The sequence below is a fragment of the Sardina pilchardus genome, chromosome 18 (assembly GCF_963854185.1).
Source record: "Sardina pilchardus chromosome 18, fSarPil1.1, whole genome shotgun sequence".
In the NCBI taxonomy this organism is placed as follows: domain Eukaryota; kingdom Metazoa; phylum Chordata; class Actinopteri; order Clupeiformes; family Clupeidae; genus Sardina; species Sardina pilchardus.
Window position 1 is genome coordinate 14,357,581 of NC_085011.1, and position 20,138 is coordinate 14,377,718.

General features: G+C 39.4%; 2 protein-coding genes across 2 annotated transcripts; one reads left to right on the plus strand and one right to left on the minus strand.

Moving 5' to 3' along the window:
- Positions 1-2,370: 2,370 nt before the first annotated feature.
- On the minus strand, positions 2,371-12,422 carry eif4ebp2 (eukaryotic translation initiation factor 4E binding protein 2). Its single transcript, XM_062519140.1, has 3 exons — positions 12,126-12,422; positions 5,746-5,922; positions 2,371-4,937 (listed from the first exon to the last, which is right to left on the minus strand). Exons 1-3 carry the CDS (start codon positions 12,256-12,258, stop codon positions 4,906-4,908), a joined length of 342 nt encoding a protein of 113 aa, XP_062375124.1. The 5' UTR covers positions 12,259-12,422; the 3' UTR covers positions 2,371-4,905.
- A 410-nt stretch (positions 12,423-12,832) lies between these two features.
- ppa1b (inorganic pyrophosphatase 1b) lies at positions 12,833-19,978 on the plus strand. The gene is made up of 11 exons (XM_062520422.1): positions 12,833-12,990; positions 13,571-13,635; positions 14,073-14,126; positions 17,156-17,275; positions 17,522-17,608; positions 17,792-17,918; positions 18,081-18,208; positions 18,361-18,446; positions 18,742-18,814; positions 19,512-19,551; positions 19,656-19,978. Exons 1-11 carry the CDS (start codon positions 12,930-12,932, stop codon positions 19,682-19,684), a joined length of 870 nt encoding a protein of 289 aa, XP_062376406.1. The 5' UTR covers positions 12,833-12,929; the 3' UTR covers positions 19,685-19,978.
- Positions 19,979-20,138: the final 160 nt, after the last annotated feature.

Sequence of the window (20,138 nt, forward strand, 5' to 3'; positions counted from 1 at the left end):
AGAATGTATTGGGGGTAGCACATCACCTGTCTCTCTGCTCCGTCTCACACCATCCAGTTGTCCTGTGTTTGGGTGTGCCGGCCGGCCGGCCGGTGGAGGAAGATAAACAGTGGCAGTGCCCGGTAAAATTGGCGACTCACTGAGACATCCTCCTCTGGCCTCCCTCCTCACAGGTGGGCTCCGATCACTTCTACTGCCACCGGCCCCGAGAACAGGCTGTGACCGGACCGGCAGACATGCTGAGGACAGCAGACTGACTGGACGCCTCTAGCGGCCGATGACCGGGGCAAAAAGAGCTGGAGCCTCTGGGAGCCACCTCACCGTTGTGTGTTCTCTTCCACAGACTGACGAGGGACGACTGGGACTGTGAGAGGATGTGTGGGAGAACCTCTCTCTCTCTCTCCATCACACACACACTCACACACACACACACACACACACACACACACACACACACACACACACACACACACACACACACACACACACACACACAACACACATGCCTGGTCAATCACCCACTCAATCGCCTGGCAACAGACCATGTACAAAACAGGAGCTTCAGCAGAAGCTGCTACCACTCTCAAAATCAATAGTTTGCATGACAAGTCTGTTGTAACCATGCAAGCGTATTTATTTGAATGTGTCTAAACATGAACATGATCATGAAAGTGTTACCACATGTAATATTGGTGTTAATTACTTAACTGAATATATTGGTATTGCATGATAATGAAACATGTAGCCACAGTCCTAATTTAAATCAGGTTGTGACAGGGTCATATATGAGATGATTATTGTTTACCATTGAAATTGTGTTAAATCTTTATCCTCTCCAATGAAAAAAACCTCCTTGCAACAACATGAAGGATATATCATTTTAAATACAATAATCCATGGCGACATCAAGGCCATATAGGTTAAGAGGGACAAGAGGGGCATGCATTGATATGCTTGTACAGCAAGATAACTTGAACATGGTTATTTGCTGTAACACAGCTACACTATATTTTAGAGGGAAGGTGGGCAATAGAATAGTCAGCACTTACCAAATTATGTCCACAAGTATAGCATGGTTGTAGGCCCGTTTTTAGCTCAGCAGTAGCTCCATCTCCCATATATTTTGAATACTACACAAGTGGCTATTTATAGAAATTACCTCCCAACTCCTGTGCATCACTGTTTGTCATGAATCCTCTTTCAATATAGCAAACACTCTGTGAAACATTAGTAACCTCGCAAGACATTTATGGCATCAATTGAACTGCTTTCCAAGAGGCTATGTATTTCATGTAACAAAAGGACTGCGTGCTCCAGCTAGGCCCACAGACAGTTTTCCAGTGAGCACAGCCTGTTGCCATGGGTTTCCAAGCAACCGGTCACTCTTCACACAAGTCCTTCATATAGTTTGATAATGCCAAGCTCAAAGGGACCGAAATGACTCAGAGGAAAATAACCTTTAAACGCACCAGTTCCCAGTTTCACTTATACTTGTAGGGTTGTATCTTAAATTATATATATATATATATACCGGTATATAAAACTGTATTTGAATATATAAACTATAACTGTATTTGAAACCTACAGCACAGGGCAGTGACTACTGTAATTATGCCACAAACCTCCATAGGTAGGCCTACAGTACATCACGATACAAGCTGAACCCCCCGTGGTTCACAGGTCTGTTGGACCCACATTATTGGTTCATTGGAACCATATTGGGAGCCACATTATTGGTTCATTGGAACCATATTGGGACCCACATTATTGGTTCATTGGAACTATATTGGGAGCCACATTATTGGTTCATTGGAACTATATTGGGAGCCACATTATTGGTTCATTGGAACCATATTGGATTCAAAGTAACACAATTTCTGCTAATATTTTCAACAGACTGGGTACCAATTTAGCAAGGGGTACCCAATTAATCCAAAACCAACATAAAGGGTCTTGCTCCTTCCTGTGCCGTTACATAGTGCACTGCCATGGCTTACAGGGGTGCATCGGCAGTGGCAGAGAATCCATTCTCTATTTTACACTATTATGACATTGCGTTAAACTGACTTTATCACATCTATTAACAAGAGTGACATTCAGGTTCTCACCAGACATTGAGTGGATTCACTCAAATTAAACAAACATAGTCATAGAGACAAAAAAATGGCCAAGGCCAGGGACTTTAATTGGAAAAAAATAATTCCATGATCCATTTGACATTGAAAACCAATCCTGAACAGCAGACCTAAACACAACAGGAGTCTTAAGTATGAAAGGTAAAGTGTTATTGGAAAAATTGAAAAACTGAATCATCGATCTCCACATGACTAAGGCAGCAATGCCTCAAAAGAAGACTTTAAAACATAAGGGTAGTTTTTATGAAGGAACTTTATTGATCTTGCTGTTACAGTGTCCAATGGCATTGGCATTTCATTGAAAAATAAAAGATAATTCAGGGATTTGAACAAAAACAAATATCTTTTTTTTTCAATCTCATATGCAACATACAAAATCTTTTGGACTTTACGGTGCCCTAGTATGGTTCAAAAATCCATCAATGATATTTCTGACCAAAAAAAAAACAGAAGGCAGCGAATGATTTAGAGTGTATTCACTGAGAGCAGTGGAATTTAAAACAAAAAGACATGATGTGATCATTCAATTACCAAACTAAGAGAGAAAAGTATTCCCTTATTTGCTTTGTAATGGTGTCCCATTTATAGTATTGAGATTGAAATATCACCGGCATGGCTGGCTGTTTTTTTCTTCAGGGGCTAACGATGATTAATAACAAACAATCTGAATATTGTTTGGCTTGTCAATTTTTGACCAAAATGTCAAATGGCTCATAAATGAAATCCTTTATAGAAATCTTAACACAAGAGCTACAAGCAGCTTCAATAATTCACCAAACAAACAACTGCCCATTACACCTCTCATAGTATAACCAGGAAAAAAAAAACATTCGGCCACAGAAAAGTTCTCCAAAAATATAATTTCTCAGATAACAGACACGACAGTGGCTTGATCTTTGCCTCAAAGGAGGAAGACAAGATCCTGGTGAGACAAACAATTCTGGAAAGGAATTCAAAGGAGCCATAAGTCAACAGATGAAATTCACAGCCTCTAAGCTTAGTAAAGTAAGGCATGGACACAGATACTTAGCACAAGTGCAAGAAGAGAAAACATTGAGAAAACATTGAAACAAATGAAATGAAGCACAGAAGGTGATGCAGGTTTTTTTGTTTGTTTTTTTGAAGATGACTGTTGGCCGTTGACCGTATTTAAATAACGGAACTCAATTTGAACTAATTTCATAGATTTTCACACTGAAAAGGTGATGGGACGTAATAAAGGTGAAAATGCATATAGAAGAGTTGGATAAAATTCAAGTTTTTCACAAAAAATGTTTTATCATTTTAATTTAATGAGTGTCAGGTCATTCAGCTTTTATTGTGTGTTGTTGTTGTAATCTCATGATCTTCAACTGCCAATTGATTGGTGGTTTTTCAGTATTATATTAATCTCTACAGATGACCTGACAACATTTCAGTGCTTGCCTACCTCTGACCCAGTATTCAAAGTTTGAATTAAAGTAGACATTCTAATTTAAATGGGCTTTGAATACTGACAGACTTTTGTCAGATAAGTGTGGTAAAGTCTGTAAATGTCATATTTACTTCAAGTGCATTTTAAGGCCAGTTCTTTGTGCCTCCTAACTATAGTGTGTGCCTCACTGGAACACAACTACTGAATTCAACACTCATGAAGTGCCTTCAGTTCAGATTGAATAGATATGAATTTAAAGGTCACTTTACCGTGACACTTAGGATAGTATATTATGTGTGAGAATGGTATTAAAGTATAACAATAATAACAATAATTTAAATTTATCTCATAAAAATAGAGGCAAATCATACATCTAGTGGGACTTCGGTCACATTCACCGTAATTTATGAAACAATCTGTAAAAAATAAGACTTCTATTTGACTAGATACAAAGGCTGACAGAGTGTCTTTGTTCTACATATATTTCAGCATGGAACTTAACAGGGCATGAATGGTGCGCAGTGGAATTGTCTGGAGTTACATGTACATATCACACGCATGAAAGGAGAAAAATGCCCGTAGAATTACAGTATGTTTATGCTGAGATAGAGATGATTCATTGAGCAACATCTTAAATCAAATATGAATAACTGAATATTCCTAGAAATTGATGTCAAACTCACACCAGCAAGTAATGGGCATAATAGGCTTGGAATGACAAATGAATTTGCTGTTGTTCATAGACCAGGAACAGCTGATTAATGCTGATCTCCCAAATTCACCAAATACACCTAACAGACTCCAACAAATAGCTTGTAGATACTTTAGGGTATGGTTTTCAGGTTTTTTTGTTTGTTTGTTTTTTTTGGATGCAATCCGAATTTGTTCATGTGGCAATCCATATCGTGTACCATAAATGTCCACTCAACTCATTCATTCTTCATGGATTAGACAGACAATGTGAGTAGCCAAAGAGTTATCTAGCAATAAAATGCATCCTGATAGTAAAACTGATTCTGTTTCAGATTCCCCCCCCCCCTCTTGAATATGTTACTTCTGGGCACTTCTGTCACCTTGTCACCTATTCCTTTAGTTTGTGGCCATGAAACAGGTTTTCTGCAGAGCCCCTGAAATCTAACCAGATGAAGGCAACATCTACATTAGTTTTCCTGGGCTGCGGCAACCTGACTGAAGTCAACTGTAATCCCCATGGGTGATAAAGAACCCAGCAGCTAAAGAGAGAGAGCAAAAGGAGATGGCTGAGAGGGCTTATGACATTGGTTTCTACAAGCCAAGCCACTGGCACACATGTGCCAGGTTAGTTCTTCTTATTTCTTCATCTAGTTTCTCCTTTGCTTAGATGTCCATCTCAAACTGAGCATCCTCACCTGAAAGACAATATCATTGATGTTGAGGCCCTAATGTAAGACACAGTGACACAGACACTCACATTTGATTGAAATAAGACACTTGGGACAGAAATCGGTTCAGTTAGCAGGACTTGTTAGCATTTAGTGGAACATGGTGGAGGCTAGTCAATGTTTTTTTAAACAAGTTTCACAGATATGGTCAGTCTAGAATAGAATAGAATATATACTTTTTTGATCCCGTGAGGGAAATTCGTTTCTCTGCATTTAACCCAATTTCACCGAATTAGTGAACACACACAGCACACACACAGTGAGGTGAATCACACACTAACCCAGAGCAGTGAGCTGCCTGCCCAACCAGCGGTGCTCGGGGAGCAGTGAGGGGTTAGGTGCCTTGCTCAAGGGCACTTCAGCCGTGGTGGACTGGTCGGGGATCGAACCGGCAACCCTCCGGAAGCCCTAACCAGTACACCACGGCTGCCCACTTTTAAACAAGTTTCACAGGAATGGTCAGACTACTGAGAACGTCCTCCTCTGTGTGCTGACCCACCCATGTTCGCATGAGGTCATGCACATAAAATTTGCTACATGATTTTGCCTGGTAACTAACTTAGCATTAGTTTGTTTGCATGCAACAGTATCAACGTCTTGTCTGATGCATTGCGAGTCAAACAACTTAAGAGTCTTTAACTGAAAGGCCACTTGGCAAATGGTTTGGATCGGCACGTTTCTTACCAGCTGCTAACCTTTGGTTGTAAGAGCACATAAAAATGAATTTCCCAAAGTAGTAAAAAATTGTTTTTTTTTAGAAAATGTGGAGGCTAACCTGTTCCTGGTTTGGTGTCACGGTTGTTAAAGTTATTAGCTTCATTCTTCTTATTTTCATTCAGGACATTTTGGCTGGTTACTCCAGGGATGATGGGCAGGTGCGCTGGTGGGGTCTGGGCTATAGGGGAGTTACGTCTATCCAACAGAAACTTCCGATCATAGATGATCCGGGTTCCTGCAATAAAACACAATATACAGCCCAAATCAAATTATTTCAGTATTGTATTTAAATTATACAACATTTTCAAAAGTCCTTTATTTGTTTACTAAACTGTCATAATACTATTACACTTTAAAGCAACACTAAAGAGTTTTTGTACCTTAAAATAATGTTTCCAACATAATTTCAATGGTTCATCAACTTGTAACAGGATGAACGGCACTCCTGCATTCGTTTCGCAGTCCTCTATCGGCTATTCGCTCTATGTAAGTTTACTAGATCGGGTTGCGGATCTGTAGTTCGATTGAATGAGACATAAGAAACTACAAATTGGACTTGCTTCGATGTCACAATACATGATACTTTCATAAAATCATGCAACATGATCTACCTTGTCTGTTGACATTGTTATTTGCAAAGCCAGCGCTGGATAAACAAATAGTGTGCGTGCGATAAGAGGAAAAGTGCTTTGGTGTTGCTTTAAGAGGCACTGTATCAAATACATACAAGTCAGTTCTTCCGACAACACAATGCTGTGTTCAAGATATTCAAACTCTACACAGAGCCTCATTATGACAGACCAATTTCAAGCAATTACCCATATGCATTCAGAGAAAGCTGTTATTCCATTGCAATTTGACTCTTGGACAGTAATCACTTGACAACAAACATGGGGATTCAAAATTGAACGCCTTTGCCTCGTTCTGAAGAATACAAGTAACAGATTCCATACACTGCCATCAAAATGCAATTCAAGGATTTTCTGTGTCCCAATACCTGTTGCCTAGAAACAGTATACTTAAGTTGGCTCTCAGGGAGGTATTCTGCAGGCCTGGAGTGAGTGATAAATTACCATTACCATTCGTCTTAGTGTATGCAAATGGCCCACAGTCCTCACTTCAGCTGGGCTCAGCTCCAGGGCATAAAACTAAGAGTGGAACTATAGCTGAGCTGAGCTGTAGACCTACAATAAGGGACATTCCACTTCAATCATCAACCATTTTTTAGAGGGGATGCATCCCCTCTATTGAAATCCGGTCGCTTCTTATTATTATAATTACAGTGCATGGAAATGCACTGTATTGTTATTCCTAGGCTTTTTCTTTTTATTATTTTTCTTTTTATTATTGGGTCATTCCACGCCAAATCAACCAGAGCCCACGCACTTGCGTCTCAAAAAAATCTGAAAAAAATACCATGTGTGCCTATGTTACCCAGGAGACACTCTGTAAAATGTTTTTGTGCTAAGATCAATACTTTTCAAGTAACAGCCAGTTTTACAGGGGGAGGGGGGTGTCAAATTTGTTCTGCCTCTTTTTTTTGTCAAAGTTCACAAGCTCATTGCTCAAGAACTAGAATCTGTAGGAGGCTCAAATTTTGCAGGCTGGTGCATAAATAGGAATAGTATGCAGTAAAATCACCACGAGTAGTCTGGATGATCCTGCATGGTCATAGCAGTCCCTCAAAGTTGATCAAAATTTTATTGGAGTTCTTGGCTGGGCTCTGTTTAGGCTTACAGAAGACATATTTTTACTCAAAATAGGCTCTTGATTTTTTTTTCTCTTATTGAGATCAGTAGAAACACTTTCCGAAAAAGCAATGAAGAGAAAAGAAAATCCATCAGGGACTGAACAGCAGACCTCACAAGTTTGAAAAATAATTTTGGATCTCATATTCAGAGCACCCTAACACCTTGTGGGAATATACAAAGATTTTTTTGATTTTTTTTTTGTTAATCTGCATTACCTCTTCTTTTTAAAAACACCAATTTGACTTGTCTTATGCAAATCTTTCTTTTTCATTTTCCACCCTAAACATGGACAAAATGCACCATTGAGATCAATATGTTTTGTCCCCACCCGGCAATTTCAGTGATTCAGTGATTTTAGTGGCACCTAGTGGTTACTCTATACAAAACAAATCTCTCAATAGATCTCTATGGTGCATTTTGCCCTTGTTCAGGGTGGGAAATGAAAAAGAAAGATTTGCATAAGACAAGTCAAATTGGTGTTTTTAAAAAGAAGAGGTAATGCAGATTATAGAAAAAAATATTAAAAAAATCTTTGCATATTCCCACAAGGTGTTAAGGTGCTCTGAATATGAGATCCAAATTTATTTTTCAAACTTGTGAGGTCTGCTGTTCAGTCCCTGATGGATTTTCTTTTCTCTTCATTGCTTTTTCGGAGAGTGTTTCTACTTATCTCAATAAGAAAAAAAACCCAAGAGTCTATGTTGAGTAAAAATGAGTTCTGTTTAGGCCTTCTGAAGGCCTAAACAGAACCCAGCCAAAAACTCCAATAAAATTTTGATCAACTTTGAGGGACTGCTATGACCATGCAGGATCATCCAGACTACTCGTGGTGATTTTACTGCATACTATTCCTATTTATGCACCAGCCTGCAAAATTTGAGCCTCCTACAGATTCCAGTTCTTGAGCAATGAGCTTGTGAACTTTCACAGAAAAAAGAGGCAGAACAAATTTGACACCCCCCTCCCCCTGTAAAACTGGCTGTTACTTGAAAAGTATTGATCTTAGCACAAAAACATTTTACAGAGTGTCTCCTGGGTAACATAGGCACACATGGTATTTTTTTCAGATTTTTTTGAGACGCAAGTGCGTGGGCTCTGGTTGATTTGGCGTGGAATGACCCTATTATTCTTCCAGGCCCTAATTTGACTCTAACCGCTTATCGTAGGAACTTGGTTCAAACGTTGTCACGTAGCTCTTGCATCAAAGTTTCGGCCTATTACTTTTCATATTTCTACGACTCTAACTTTTTTAAATATTAAATAAATACTAAACTTAATTTTGCCATAGACTTAACATTGGCTTTGTGACATCATAATTAGCTTTTAAAGAAATAGAATGGAATCAACTTTGCCAGTGTTCTCTCACTGACTTCAGCAACTTCAATGGAACTTCTTCTCTGTGTGTCTCTCTATTGAACTGGATAGCTCACTTGTCATCTCCACTTTCTTTCACTTCTTTTTCTTCACTTCCTCTCACTTTCTCTATCACTCTCTCTATTTCTCACAATTTTGATAACTTTTCAAAACTATATTTAAAATAACACTTTTTATAGCAAAGCAACCACTATAATTACTTAGTAACAACCTAGCAACCACTTCCATAATGACACCCTGGCAACCACCCTAGCAACCAATGTGATTTCCCTAGCAACCAACCTAGTAACCACTTTTTATAGAATAGTAACCACTTTAATTAACCTAGCAACATCTTAGTAATCACTTTAAGTAGCCTACCCTAGCATAATCCTTGCAATGACTTTCCATGCACGGGTATTTCCTTCAGGAAATGCTTTTCTAGTTAGAGGGGATGCATCCCCTCTATTGAAATCCGGTCGCTTCTTCTTCTTATTATTCTTTTTACCTTTTTGTGCGCGCTATTCAGCCCGAACCGCTTAACGTACAAACTTGGTTGAAACACCGTTCAGTAGATCTTCCAAATATCTACTAGACAATCTATTTGACATTTTTGAGAAGTTTATACTTTTTGAGATATTTGTAATTAAAAGTGTATTTTCCCCCCATTGACTTTAATGGAGAATGTGATGTCATAATGGGCCAGAACTCTCAGTTCCCAGTCTAGTTAGAACACTGCCCTGTGAATCCAACTGTCACTTTTAATCAAAGATTCTAGAACAGAGTTCCACTTTAGAATGTTTGCCTTTAAGCATACAATCTGGCTCTCCCTGAACTACATATCCTATTGAAGTGTTTCCTGTGTGTCAAAATAAAAGTCTACCCAACAGATTGCATCCCCTCGTGTAATTCCTCGGGAATTGCATTTCTAGTTATTATTATTATTCTTTTTACCTTTTTGTGCGCGCTATTCAGCCCGAACCGCTTAACGTACAAACTTGGTTGAAACACCGTTCTGTAGATCTTCCAAATATCTACTAGACAATCTATTTGACATTTTAGAGAAGTTTATACTTTTTGAGATATTTGTAATTAAAAGTGTATTTTTCCCCCATAGACTTTAATGGAGAATGTGATGTCATAATGGGCCAGAACTCTCAGTTCCCAGTCTAGTTAGAACACTGCCCTGTGAATCCAACTGTCACTTTTAAGCAAAGATTCTAGAACAGAGCTCCACTATAGAATCTTTGCCTTTAAGCATACAATCTGGCTCTCCCTGAACTACACATAGTATAGAAGTGTTTCCTGTGTGTCCAAATAAAAGTCTACCCAGCAGATTGCATCCCCTCGTGTAATTCCTCTGGAATTGCATTTCTAGTATTGTTCTGTTCTCCGATTAATCAAGGATCAAGTCAATCAAGTCATGGGAATTATGTATTAGCTTTCACTCCCCTCCCCCAGCTTTAATGTTTTCCTATAGTTAACTTTTAAGGGGTAATATAAAACTATATTTAAATAACCTATATCAATAATATGCAGGATATTCTTCTAGTTATATATAACATGTAGTGTGTGTGTGTTTTTAGGAAAATGACTGTGGATATATATGTGTGTCTGGATTTTATGCAACATATTGGGATATGAATGTGGAGGGGACCCTCTATTCAAATGATGTAAGTGTGAAATCTGTGCACTAAGCTGATCGGACTGTCTCTGAAATCTTGTCATCTAAGAGTGACGTGTGGCACAGGCAAAATGGGCGATTGCCTGAGGTGCAATTTAAAATGTCAAAGAGGTTTGTCTGAGGTGCAAATACAAGTACATGCTTGTGTTGCCCTTTTCCCTCAGAAAAACATTGTCAATCAAACAGTTCACTGCTATGCATAGTCTCTTGGCTGTGCTATTTCATTAGAAAATGACAAAATGTCTAACCAATAAAATGTATGACTTGTTGTGCAGGGATTGGTCTGGATAACTCCATGTGGCTAGCTAGTTTTTCTGTCACATCAACATTCAGAGATTAGCAATATTAATATCTGCCCCCAGTTAAAAGATAGGTTACTGTAAGCCAACACAGCCAACACTATAATGTCTGTAGCACCTAAACAGCTACAATATGTCAGGCATACTTGTTTCTACTCTAGATAATTGTGGTCAGTCCTGCCTAGTTTTATCATTTGCTTGCTATGGTATAGCTACTGCGAACTCTACTATCTTAATAATGCAATTCAGTTTAATTAAGTTTTATTCATATTATAGCACCTTATTATACAAAGGTGCTTTTTAGAGCTCAGCTTGCGTATGAACCTTGATCCTGAGCAACCACTGGCAAGAAAGCAAACAAGCAAATACAAAGGCAATAAACAAAAAAGTCCCTTGAAAGATGGAACTTTGGGCAGAACCACACAAGGGGGGTTGAGGGACTACTGTATGTGAGGCCAGCAACATAGAAAGATGTAGGCCTAGACCTTTACATCAGAGAGGCATGCTAGCATAGGCTACCTAGGCTACAAAATTCATACAGACATACATGCAGAGCTAGTGGAGGAAATGGGGAGAGGTTGCATTCATTTGGCTATAAAAACTCAATGTTTGATTTTATGGTCAAAGTTCAGCAGGCTTGTGGACAATTAACTCATTACCTCATCCAATATCATTTAATTTTTAAAACCCAAGATTTGATTTGCTAAGATGTCATCACTAGCCTATTCAAATCAACATATCTAGAAGAGAATGCAAAGAACAGCGCGAGTGTTCCTCACTGCACACGTTGTGAGGGCTGTAGGCAGAAAGAGCAAAATAATAAACATGTTCTAGCTGAGTAGATAATGACGTAATACAGTATCCGGTATTGCTGGTTTAGTTGGTTAAGAACACAAATTGTGCTGGAGTATGCCTTTAATGTTAACTGTAACTGGTTTCACAAAACCTGACAAATGTCACCTGCAAATGTCGATCTATTGCCAACTTAATATGACAGGCATAGATAGGCCTATAGCCTACTACTACAGGGCCATTTATCGACACAAAACTGCTGAGAGGAATGGTGGTATGACAGGCTTAATATATATCAGACTGTCATCAATTTCATTGTAATAATGTAACAAACAAGCTTCTCAATCACTGCGTTGATGCTTGGCCAATCAGGTTCTTCAAACCGACAGCATAGGCGGCGCAATAATGCTTTGTTTTTGTTTTGAACGAAGCTCGGGTTGTTGGATAAGAGACAGGCCACATAGTTGTGATCCAACAGACTATTTAAGTAAGCTTAACAATCGACAACCAACGCTCCCCGGTTCTCCGACATATCAAATGCACCATATGTTTGCATTACCTCCCGGAGTGGTGGAAAATAAAGTGCCTCCAGGGGTGGTGCAATAATCATGAGGTAGCTGCGTTGTGTCGTTGATCAGCACCGTCCTGGTCGGGATGGCCCGGCTCTCACTAAAATGACGACTGGTCGACATTGCATCGAACAATCACAAAACAAATAATAGCAAACTAAAGATGTTAGGCTATCTTGCGGGAAGTGGTATCCCGGACCCGTCCCCCTCTCTCGTTTCTCTCCAAAAGCCTCCCTTGTTGCTCAGCTCGCTAACCCAGCCTTCAGCACGGTCCCCTCCCTCCACCAGGCAGGAAGCGAAGCGTCTGCGTAGAGGATATGAGGTCATTAGCTGAGGCTTCCAGTGTTGAATTTGCCGTCTTCAACAAGTACTTTTTAATACTAAATGTAAAGCATACCTTTATCATTTGAAACGTTGTGTGCACTACTCGTAAATACAATTTCACGCTGTTAACATATTGCTAAATTATCTGAATGTAGCCCTGCAATATATTTTGATAACTGGCAATGAGTTTGTGACAATAAACACCACGGTATTATTAGACACAAATGTCTAAAATTATTTCCAATCATATCATAAAATGAGGGATAGGCCTACAATGTATCCGTTGAAGCCATAGACCTAAAAGGTTGAAGCCCTAAAAGATAGGTTGATGCAAGTGCACGCCTCTTCCTCTTTCACAACTGCGCATGCGGTCTTAGGTTCTTTCAAAGCCAAGTGCAGCCGTGTACGCTCCTGGTACGCTCACATCATTTACCAGTTGGTAGTCTGAAAACAGCAATAAAGCTAACACTATGAGTTTCACAGTCGAAGAGAGAGGAAATCCAAACACCCTAAGTTTCAGATTGTTTTTCAGTAAGTAGAACCATTTTACAGTGAATCGAGATTTGATTCGTGAGTAGCCAATAGCCTACTGATGGGCCGTAATGTTAAGTTTCCACGTGTCATTCATTATAGTGAAAATCATGTTCAAATCAGTAAATAACCATAGAGATTTGGGCGCATATTGCATCTGGGCGTTCAGTGTGCCTTAGTTGATAATTCAAGGATAAGCATGTTTTCTTCAGCGATATGCTGAGATGTTGCCCGTCCAGTTCAGATGGGATAGGGTGATGTGGACGCCTGTGTTCCTTGACGAGTCAAGGAAGGAAGTGGCGATGTTATCATTTTAATTTGCAGCAGAAACTGCACCTTAACTTTCAGTTTCAAGATGAGAAAGTTCTTTTCGAAATTCTAAAGCAACGGCAGACATTTCATGTCGACATGTCCATGTATGGTGCACACACTTTGCAGTTATTCCAGTGGTCTAAATGAAAGCTCACCAAGAATATTGAATAATGCCTAATCACTGAAGGTCTACGTCACGGTTGGCTACAGGCTCACTCAGATTGAGGGTCGAACGTAAGGTGACTGATATAATTTACCTGTTTTATAGAAAACTCTGAAGGGAAGTACATCTCGCCATTCCATGACATACCTCTCTATGCTGATGAAAGCCAGGTACAGGTTCATGTGTTTAAATTGACTTTTCTTCTTAAGAAGCTGACGGAAAATCTTTTAGTAGCCTACTTTAAAACAACACTCAAGTGCTTGTTTTATTTACCACCTAATGACATTGACCATGTCTGCCAATAGACCATATTGAAATCTTTAGATAAGAGGTCATGTTATAGGGAATGGTAATAAACCTTCCCAGTATTATAATATAACTGATATAACCAGTAGATTGTCTACTTTCTTATCATTTATGATAATATTGACCTTATTGAATAAAGCCACGGACATTATAAGGGATGTGATGTAGCTTACCTATCCCCCATTTAACCAACATTAAGCCGTAGGCCTTTATGGCACAAAAAGTCATTGTATTCTTTGAAGTGTTTGCTGTGCTTGCTGTGCTGAATACAAGGCCTTAACCCACATCACTTTGTCTGTAGAATATTTTCCATGTAGTCATTGAGGTACCAAGATGGACAAATGCCAAGATGGAGGTAAGTGTATCTTTAATACCGTATCAGTAGTAATCACATTGATAGGATGAATAGCCTGGCATTACCTGACAGATATCAGTCCATTGGCTTTTGATTTTGGGGCATGTGACAACTGATACAGGGGAAAATGCCTCTGCACACAATTGGATAGACCTAACCAATCAGAGCAATGAAATATGTGGATCCTGTGGGTAGTACAGCTACAAACATCCCTCTTCTAGACAAATGCATCAATTGCTGTTTTCTGGGTGTTTTTTTCTCCCTTGTTTTAATTATCACACTGCACAACAGATACTCTTACAAAATGTAAACATGTAGGCTAGCTTCTCTAGCCAACAGCCTTTTTCTTTTGTAAACAAAACCATCTCCGGTGACATGAATAAGGCACTGTTGCCCATCTGTGTCCTCTGGTTTGGGCATGGAGACTTTGGGCCAGGTTGTATTCGGGTATTCTCGCGCTCAGAGTTTTTCCTCAATCCTGATGCTCAGTCTCTGCTGCTAAAAAATACCCCTGTAGCATGATTCAGTCACCACCATGTGTCACTGTTGGGTTGTATGGACAGTGCCTGTGTTTTTTACAGACGTGGCTCCAACGTGAGGCCAGCAGTTCCATCTTGGTTTCATCAGTCCAGGGAATCTTCTCTCACTGTCTAAAGAGTTCTTCAGGTGCTTTTTCACTCTGAAAACTCCAATGATCTGGGTTTTGTGGCAGTGATGATGATGATCTCTCCCGTCTTTACACAGGATCGCTTGAGCTCAGAGTGACCTTCAGGTCACCTCTCTTGCTAAAGCCCTTTCCCTCGATTGCTCAATTTGCCTGGGTAGGCAGCTCTAGGAAGTGGATAGTCCTATACTTCTGCCATTTAACAGTTATGGAGGTCACAGAGCTCTTGGCAACTTTCAGTACAACAGAAGGTTTTTTTTTGCAGCCTTCCCCAGATGAGTGCAACAACACATGTCTTAGTTTTGCTGGAAGTTACTTAGACCTCATTGTTTGTTTTTCTCTCTTGTATCTACAGTATTTTCAGCCCTGAGAATTGTAGAAACGTTCTTACCCTTCCAGTTAATGTCCAATCAATTGAATTCACTGAATTAAAAAGTTGAGTAGCATAACAATTGTATTGAGACATGATACAGAAAATACCACACCGTCTTATCTTGGCCTAAAATGGACTGAGGTAACATGGGGGGAAAAAAGGGTGTCTGCTACGCTTGGTGAGCTACTGCTAACAACTGGATGCTTTCGGCTCAGATTTTGAATCTGAATTAAGTTGATGTGCTGTTGTGGTGCGCCAGTTCTGCTTTGCAGTGGACACAATGCACCTTATCTTTTTTTAAAGTTTGAAATGATTAATTCTGAAATTGGTGTGTCAGTAGTAACAGTCAGTATGAAGCAATAATACCTGAGCTGAGCAGGCCACCACATAACGCAAGTGATAGGAATTAAATGAAGCCTGTAGGCGGAGAATTTTTTGTAATCAATTTATTCAAGTTACTTGAGTAATCATTTCAGCCCTAAAAGATGAATACATATTACAAGAACGAAGATACATGCTAAATGTAAAAGTAGCCAGGCAGCACACATTTTACACCACATGGTTATCAGTACTGGATACAAGATAAACACATTCAGTCCAAAGTATTATTCAGGAGCAGCCTGTCGTAGTGTAAGCGAGGTTCAGAGATCAGAGTTCTTGTCTGCGGTTGTGCAGAGCACTGTAGGGTGCGGTGGATTGTGACAAACTGGTATGGAAGGGTTGAAGGCGTGGGAATTTAGCAGCTCGACTGCCTGGGGGGTGACGGAGTTTCGGGGGGCGTGAGTACATTGTTCTGGTAGTTTTCACTTGCTTCCTTCCTTCCTGAGGACAGGAGGTTAAAGAAATGGGATTCATCTCTGCGGGTCTGTGTAGCCAGCGCGTGGTGGTGGTGGTGGTGGTAGTGGTGATTGATAACTGGCCCACCGATGATCTTCCCAGTGGTGTTTATTGCTCTGAAAAGATTGCTGCTTCTGTTGTGCAACTGGTGAGCTACAGTGATGGATGTCTGCACACTTCCAATGGTAATATTCACAGCTAGGATGCAGACGCCCCTGATTTCAGACTGAATATGATACTTGCATTTGAGATCATCTGACTGGTAATAAGGTAGTTTACCATTAAGATGACAATTACTATCAAAGTACACTGCATTTGAGAACTGGTTTTGTTTTCAGCAGATGCACTGGTGATTACAAAGAAAATATAAATAATATGAATATAACATGAAATTTACAACTGAGCTATTTTCCAAAAATAATCGGAAACCTTACCCATGGCTTTTTTGAAGTGCCATGACGATGTGGTATTGGTGCATGGTTTTGGAGAATTTGTATGAATATGAATATACAAGCACCCCCAATGAACGAATCTGGGCACTTTTTCAAGTATGAGAAAATGAACGTCTGGTTGCCAGACCACGTCTCATTTGAGAAGTGGTACAGTAGGTGCTAGCCAGGCTAGCGAGCACCCCAAACCCCTGATATTGAGGCATTCTTAGGATATCTCCCATTCTACGGGGCAGATGCTCTCCAGCTCCGTTGCATTGGAAGGGAAGTGTCTGACCTGCCACCTTCAGGTGTCATCAGACCAAGTTGAGACTAGTTGAAACACTCAAGGACCCTCAGACTGGTCCTGAAGCCTATTGTCCTGGCTACAGTATGTGCTTTGGTTCAAGGTGAACGTCTTATCATCTTACATGGCAGCCTTCATCCTTACTTCGGTTTGGTGTGAGAAACTGAAACCTGAACTATTTTATTTTATCACCTGTTTCTTATTTAATGAGATGTTATTGCAACTATTAACAAGCTGATAATGGATATTGGTTAGTAGTTGGAGTCCTTTTGTGTTTCTAAGGGTTGTTAATATTAGTCCAGTTTCATTTTATGCCCTAGAAGTAGTTGTGCAGATGTGTCAGGTAGGATTGATTTTCTTACCTGGATCTTGTTATGCAGATTGGGGTCAAATAAACAAATAAATTGATAAACTTCTCAGATTGCCACCAAAGATCCTCTCAACCCAATTAAACAAGATGTGAAGAAGGGAAATCTGCGGTACGTGGCCAACGTCTTCCCTCACAAAGGATACATCTGGAATTATGGAGCCATCCCTCAGGTATTGAACGGCTAGACAAAAGGTTCCAACTGAATGGGTCATCTGTGGATGGCATCATGTAATAATGTTAATGAAATGCAAACATTTTTGGAAATAAACTCATGGAACAAACACACACACACACACACACACACACACACACACACACACACACACACACACACACACACACCACCACCACCCACATGCATCAATGGCACTTTTCCACCTTGTCTTTCTTCTGATGACTTTTTGTCCCACTACTAGACATGGGAAGACCCAGGGCACAAAGATAAAGATACCGGATGTTGTGGTGACAATGATCCAATTGATGTCTGTGAAATTGGCAGCAAGGTAATAATGCACCCTCAGATTTTCACCATAAACACACTAGTAAGAGATAATATTTTGATTTAATTGTCACAGATTTGACGCAAATAACGCTGGTATACACCAGTTTTCATCAGTAGTCAGTTAGAGAAAATTTTACTGTGCAACTTTCTTGGAGATAAAATGTCATTGCCTCAAACATTTTAGGTATGCTCGAGAGGGGAAGTCATCAAAGTTAAGGTGTTGGGTGTGTTGGCAATGATTGATGAAGGGGAAACGGATTGGAAAGTAATTGCAATCAATGTTGATGACCCTGAGGCAAAGGACTTCAACAGTAAGTCAATATCAGTGACCTTTTCAGACCACTGTATGAAGTAATGTACAGTATGCATCTAATGCCTCTAAGTTGTTCTAATATTTAAACATGATATTTAAGCATGTGTATATAATAAAGATTGACACCTTTATGCATTGATTTTGTTATTCTGTGCACCAGATATTGACGACGTCCGAAAGCTGAAACCAGGCTATCTTGAAAATACAGTGGACTGGTTTAGACGCTACAAAGTGCCTGATGGAAAGCCTGAAAATCAGTTTGCCTTCAATGGAGAATTTAAAGACAAGGTTTGTATTTCCTTATCTGTAAACTAGGGAAATGAAAAGGTCTTTAAATGTGTATGGATAATGTCATCTCTGTGTATACACTCATTAGATACATTTTTTTTTCTGTATTATAAAACGTTTTGCTTGGTTTGTTTTGTTTTGCCAAATTTCAGGACTTTGCTATTGAGACAATCAAGAGCACCAATGGCTTTTGGAAGGATCTCATCTCTCAGGCGCCCAAAGAAGGGGGGCTGTGCTGGTAAGGAGACAATCATTTTTTACCGCTTTAATTGTGCCTTAGATCATAGCTGGACATATCTTGGCTTATGAAAGTATGTGTTACCATTCAAATGTACACACACTAAGGATGACAAGTTTACATTATATTCATAAAATTACTTCACATATCTATGATTCCTGAATGTGATCTAAAATGTTATGGGCTTGAAATCACGTGTGATCGCTGCACCTTTAAAATATTCCATGTTATTGATTTGTAACATCTTTACGCAGACTGCAGTGTTGATGTCTATTTGTGTCTCTCTTAATTGCAGCAAAAACACATGTGTCTCTGGAGATGGCCCCAACTGTTGCTCCAGCAGTGAAGCCCAAGCCGTTGTTGATGCTGTAAGACCAATTAGCTTTTCTCTTCTTTTGAGCAAACAGACACACACGGACACACACAACCCAAAAGGCTAACTATTTTTGTCTAGATGGCGAGTTTTAAAACCGCCTCCTTCATTTCGATGGTACGGTCAGGCCTGAAACCGTACAAAAATATGAGAATAACATGTTACCAAATATTTTGTGAAAATTCATTAGAAAGTTACACTAGATAGCTTCCATTGATACCTGTTGTACCGTTGTTGGTGTTTGCAAGGTAAGTCTGTTGGTAGTCAGTTAGCTTGTTGGTTTTAGATAAAAACGCCTTATTCACTAAGTGCTTATCCAAAAGCTGTTGGATAAGATACTGGTTGGTTATTTGACCAAGCTCATGAGGAACAGTTTAATTTGCTGATTGATTGAACTTTAACTGAAATGATTCTACACTGTACTTGAATCTCACACATGGGAGGTGGGCATACACGTAGATCAAAACTCCTAAAGCAATAAATCCTCTGGCTCAGACCTGCTTGCCAACAACACTGTTTGCTCCAGGTTTTGTGCTAATTGTAGCCAAATGGGGTGGAATGGGCATTGAATCATGCAGTGTTCAGTAATCTGGCTGTATGAAGAGACCGGTAGGTAGGTAGGTAGGTAGGTAGGTAGATGAGTAGATGGGTAGATGTATAACAATTATTTCTCTGTGTTTGTTCCCTTGCAGACTTCCCCCTGTGGAAAAGAAGAACCCATTCCATGTTCAGGTAAATTTACAGTTGATATAAAGCACTTTTTTCTCATGTGGTGTTTTGTATTTTGTTTTTTTTTTTAATATTATTGAACTGACTTTGTATGTTTCTCATTACAGTTGATAAATGGTTTTACTATAAGAAGTAAATGAAGAAGAGCACTTCGGGGGAACACAAATGGGTTGAACAGATGTACTTGAAAGTAGATTTATTAATCTATATAGAATTGAAGATTGAATGATAAACATATCATTTGTTTAGATATACTGTATGCGAGACAGGAGCCTAACCAATTCTGAAGTGTAATAATAGTTTTCATTTTATTTAACTTTTTGCATAATTAAGCTGTTTACCAGCACAGATAGGCTAATGCACTCTGGGTCACGCTGGCACTCTGTAAGAGAATCTTAATTGCTTTATTAAATAATTTGTTTTGATCGAAGACAGAATTTGTAAAATGTGTTCCATTCTTTTATGAAATCACGTCTGATCGGGTAAAACACATTACTTTTATAAAGCATCACAGAACAGTACAATTATAAAAGAAAACATGGCTACAAAGAAAACTGCATGCATTGCATAGCAGTACAAAATGTGGCCTT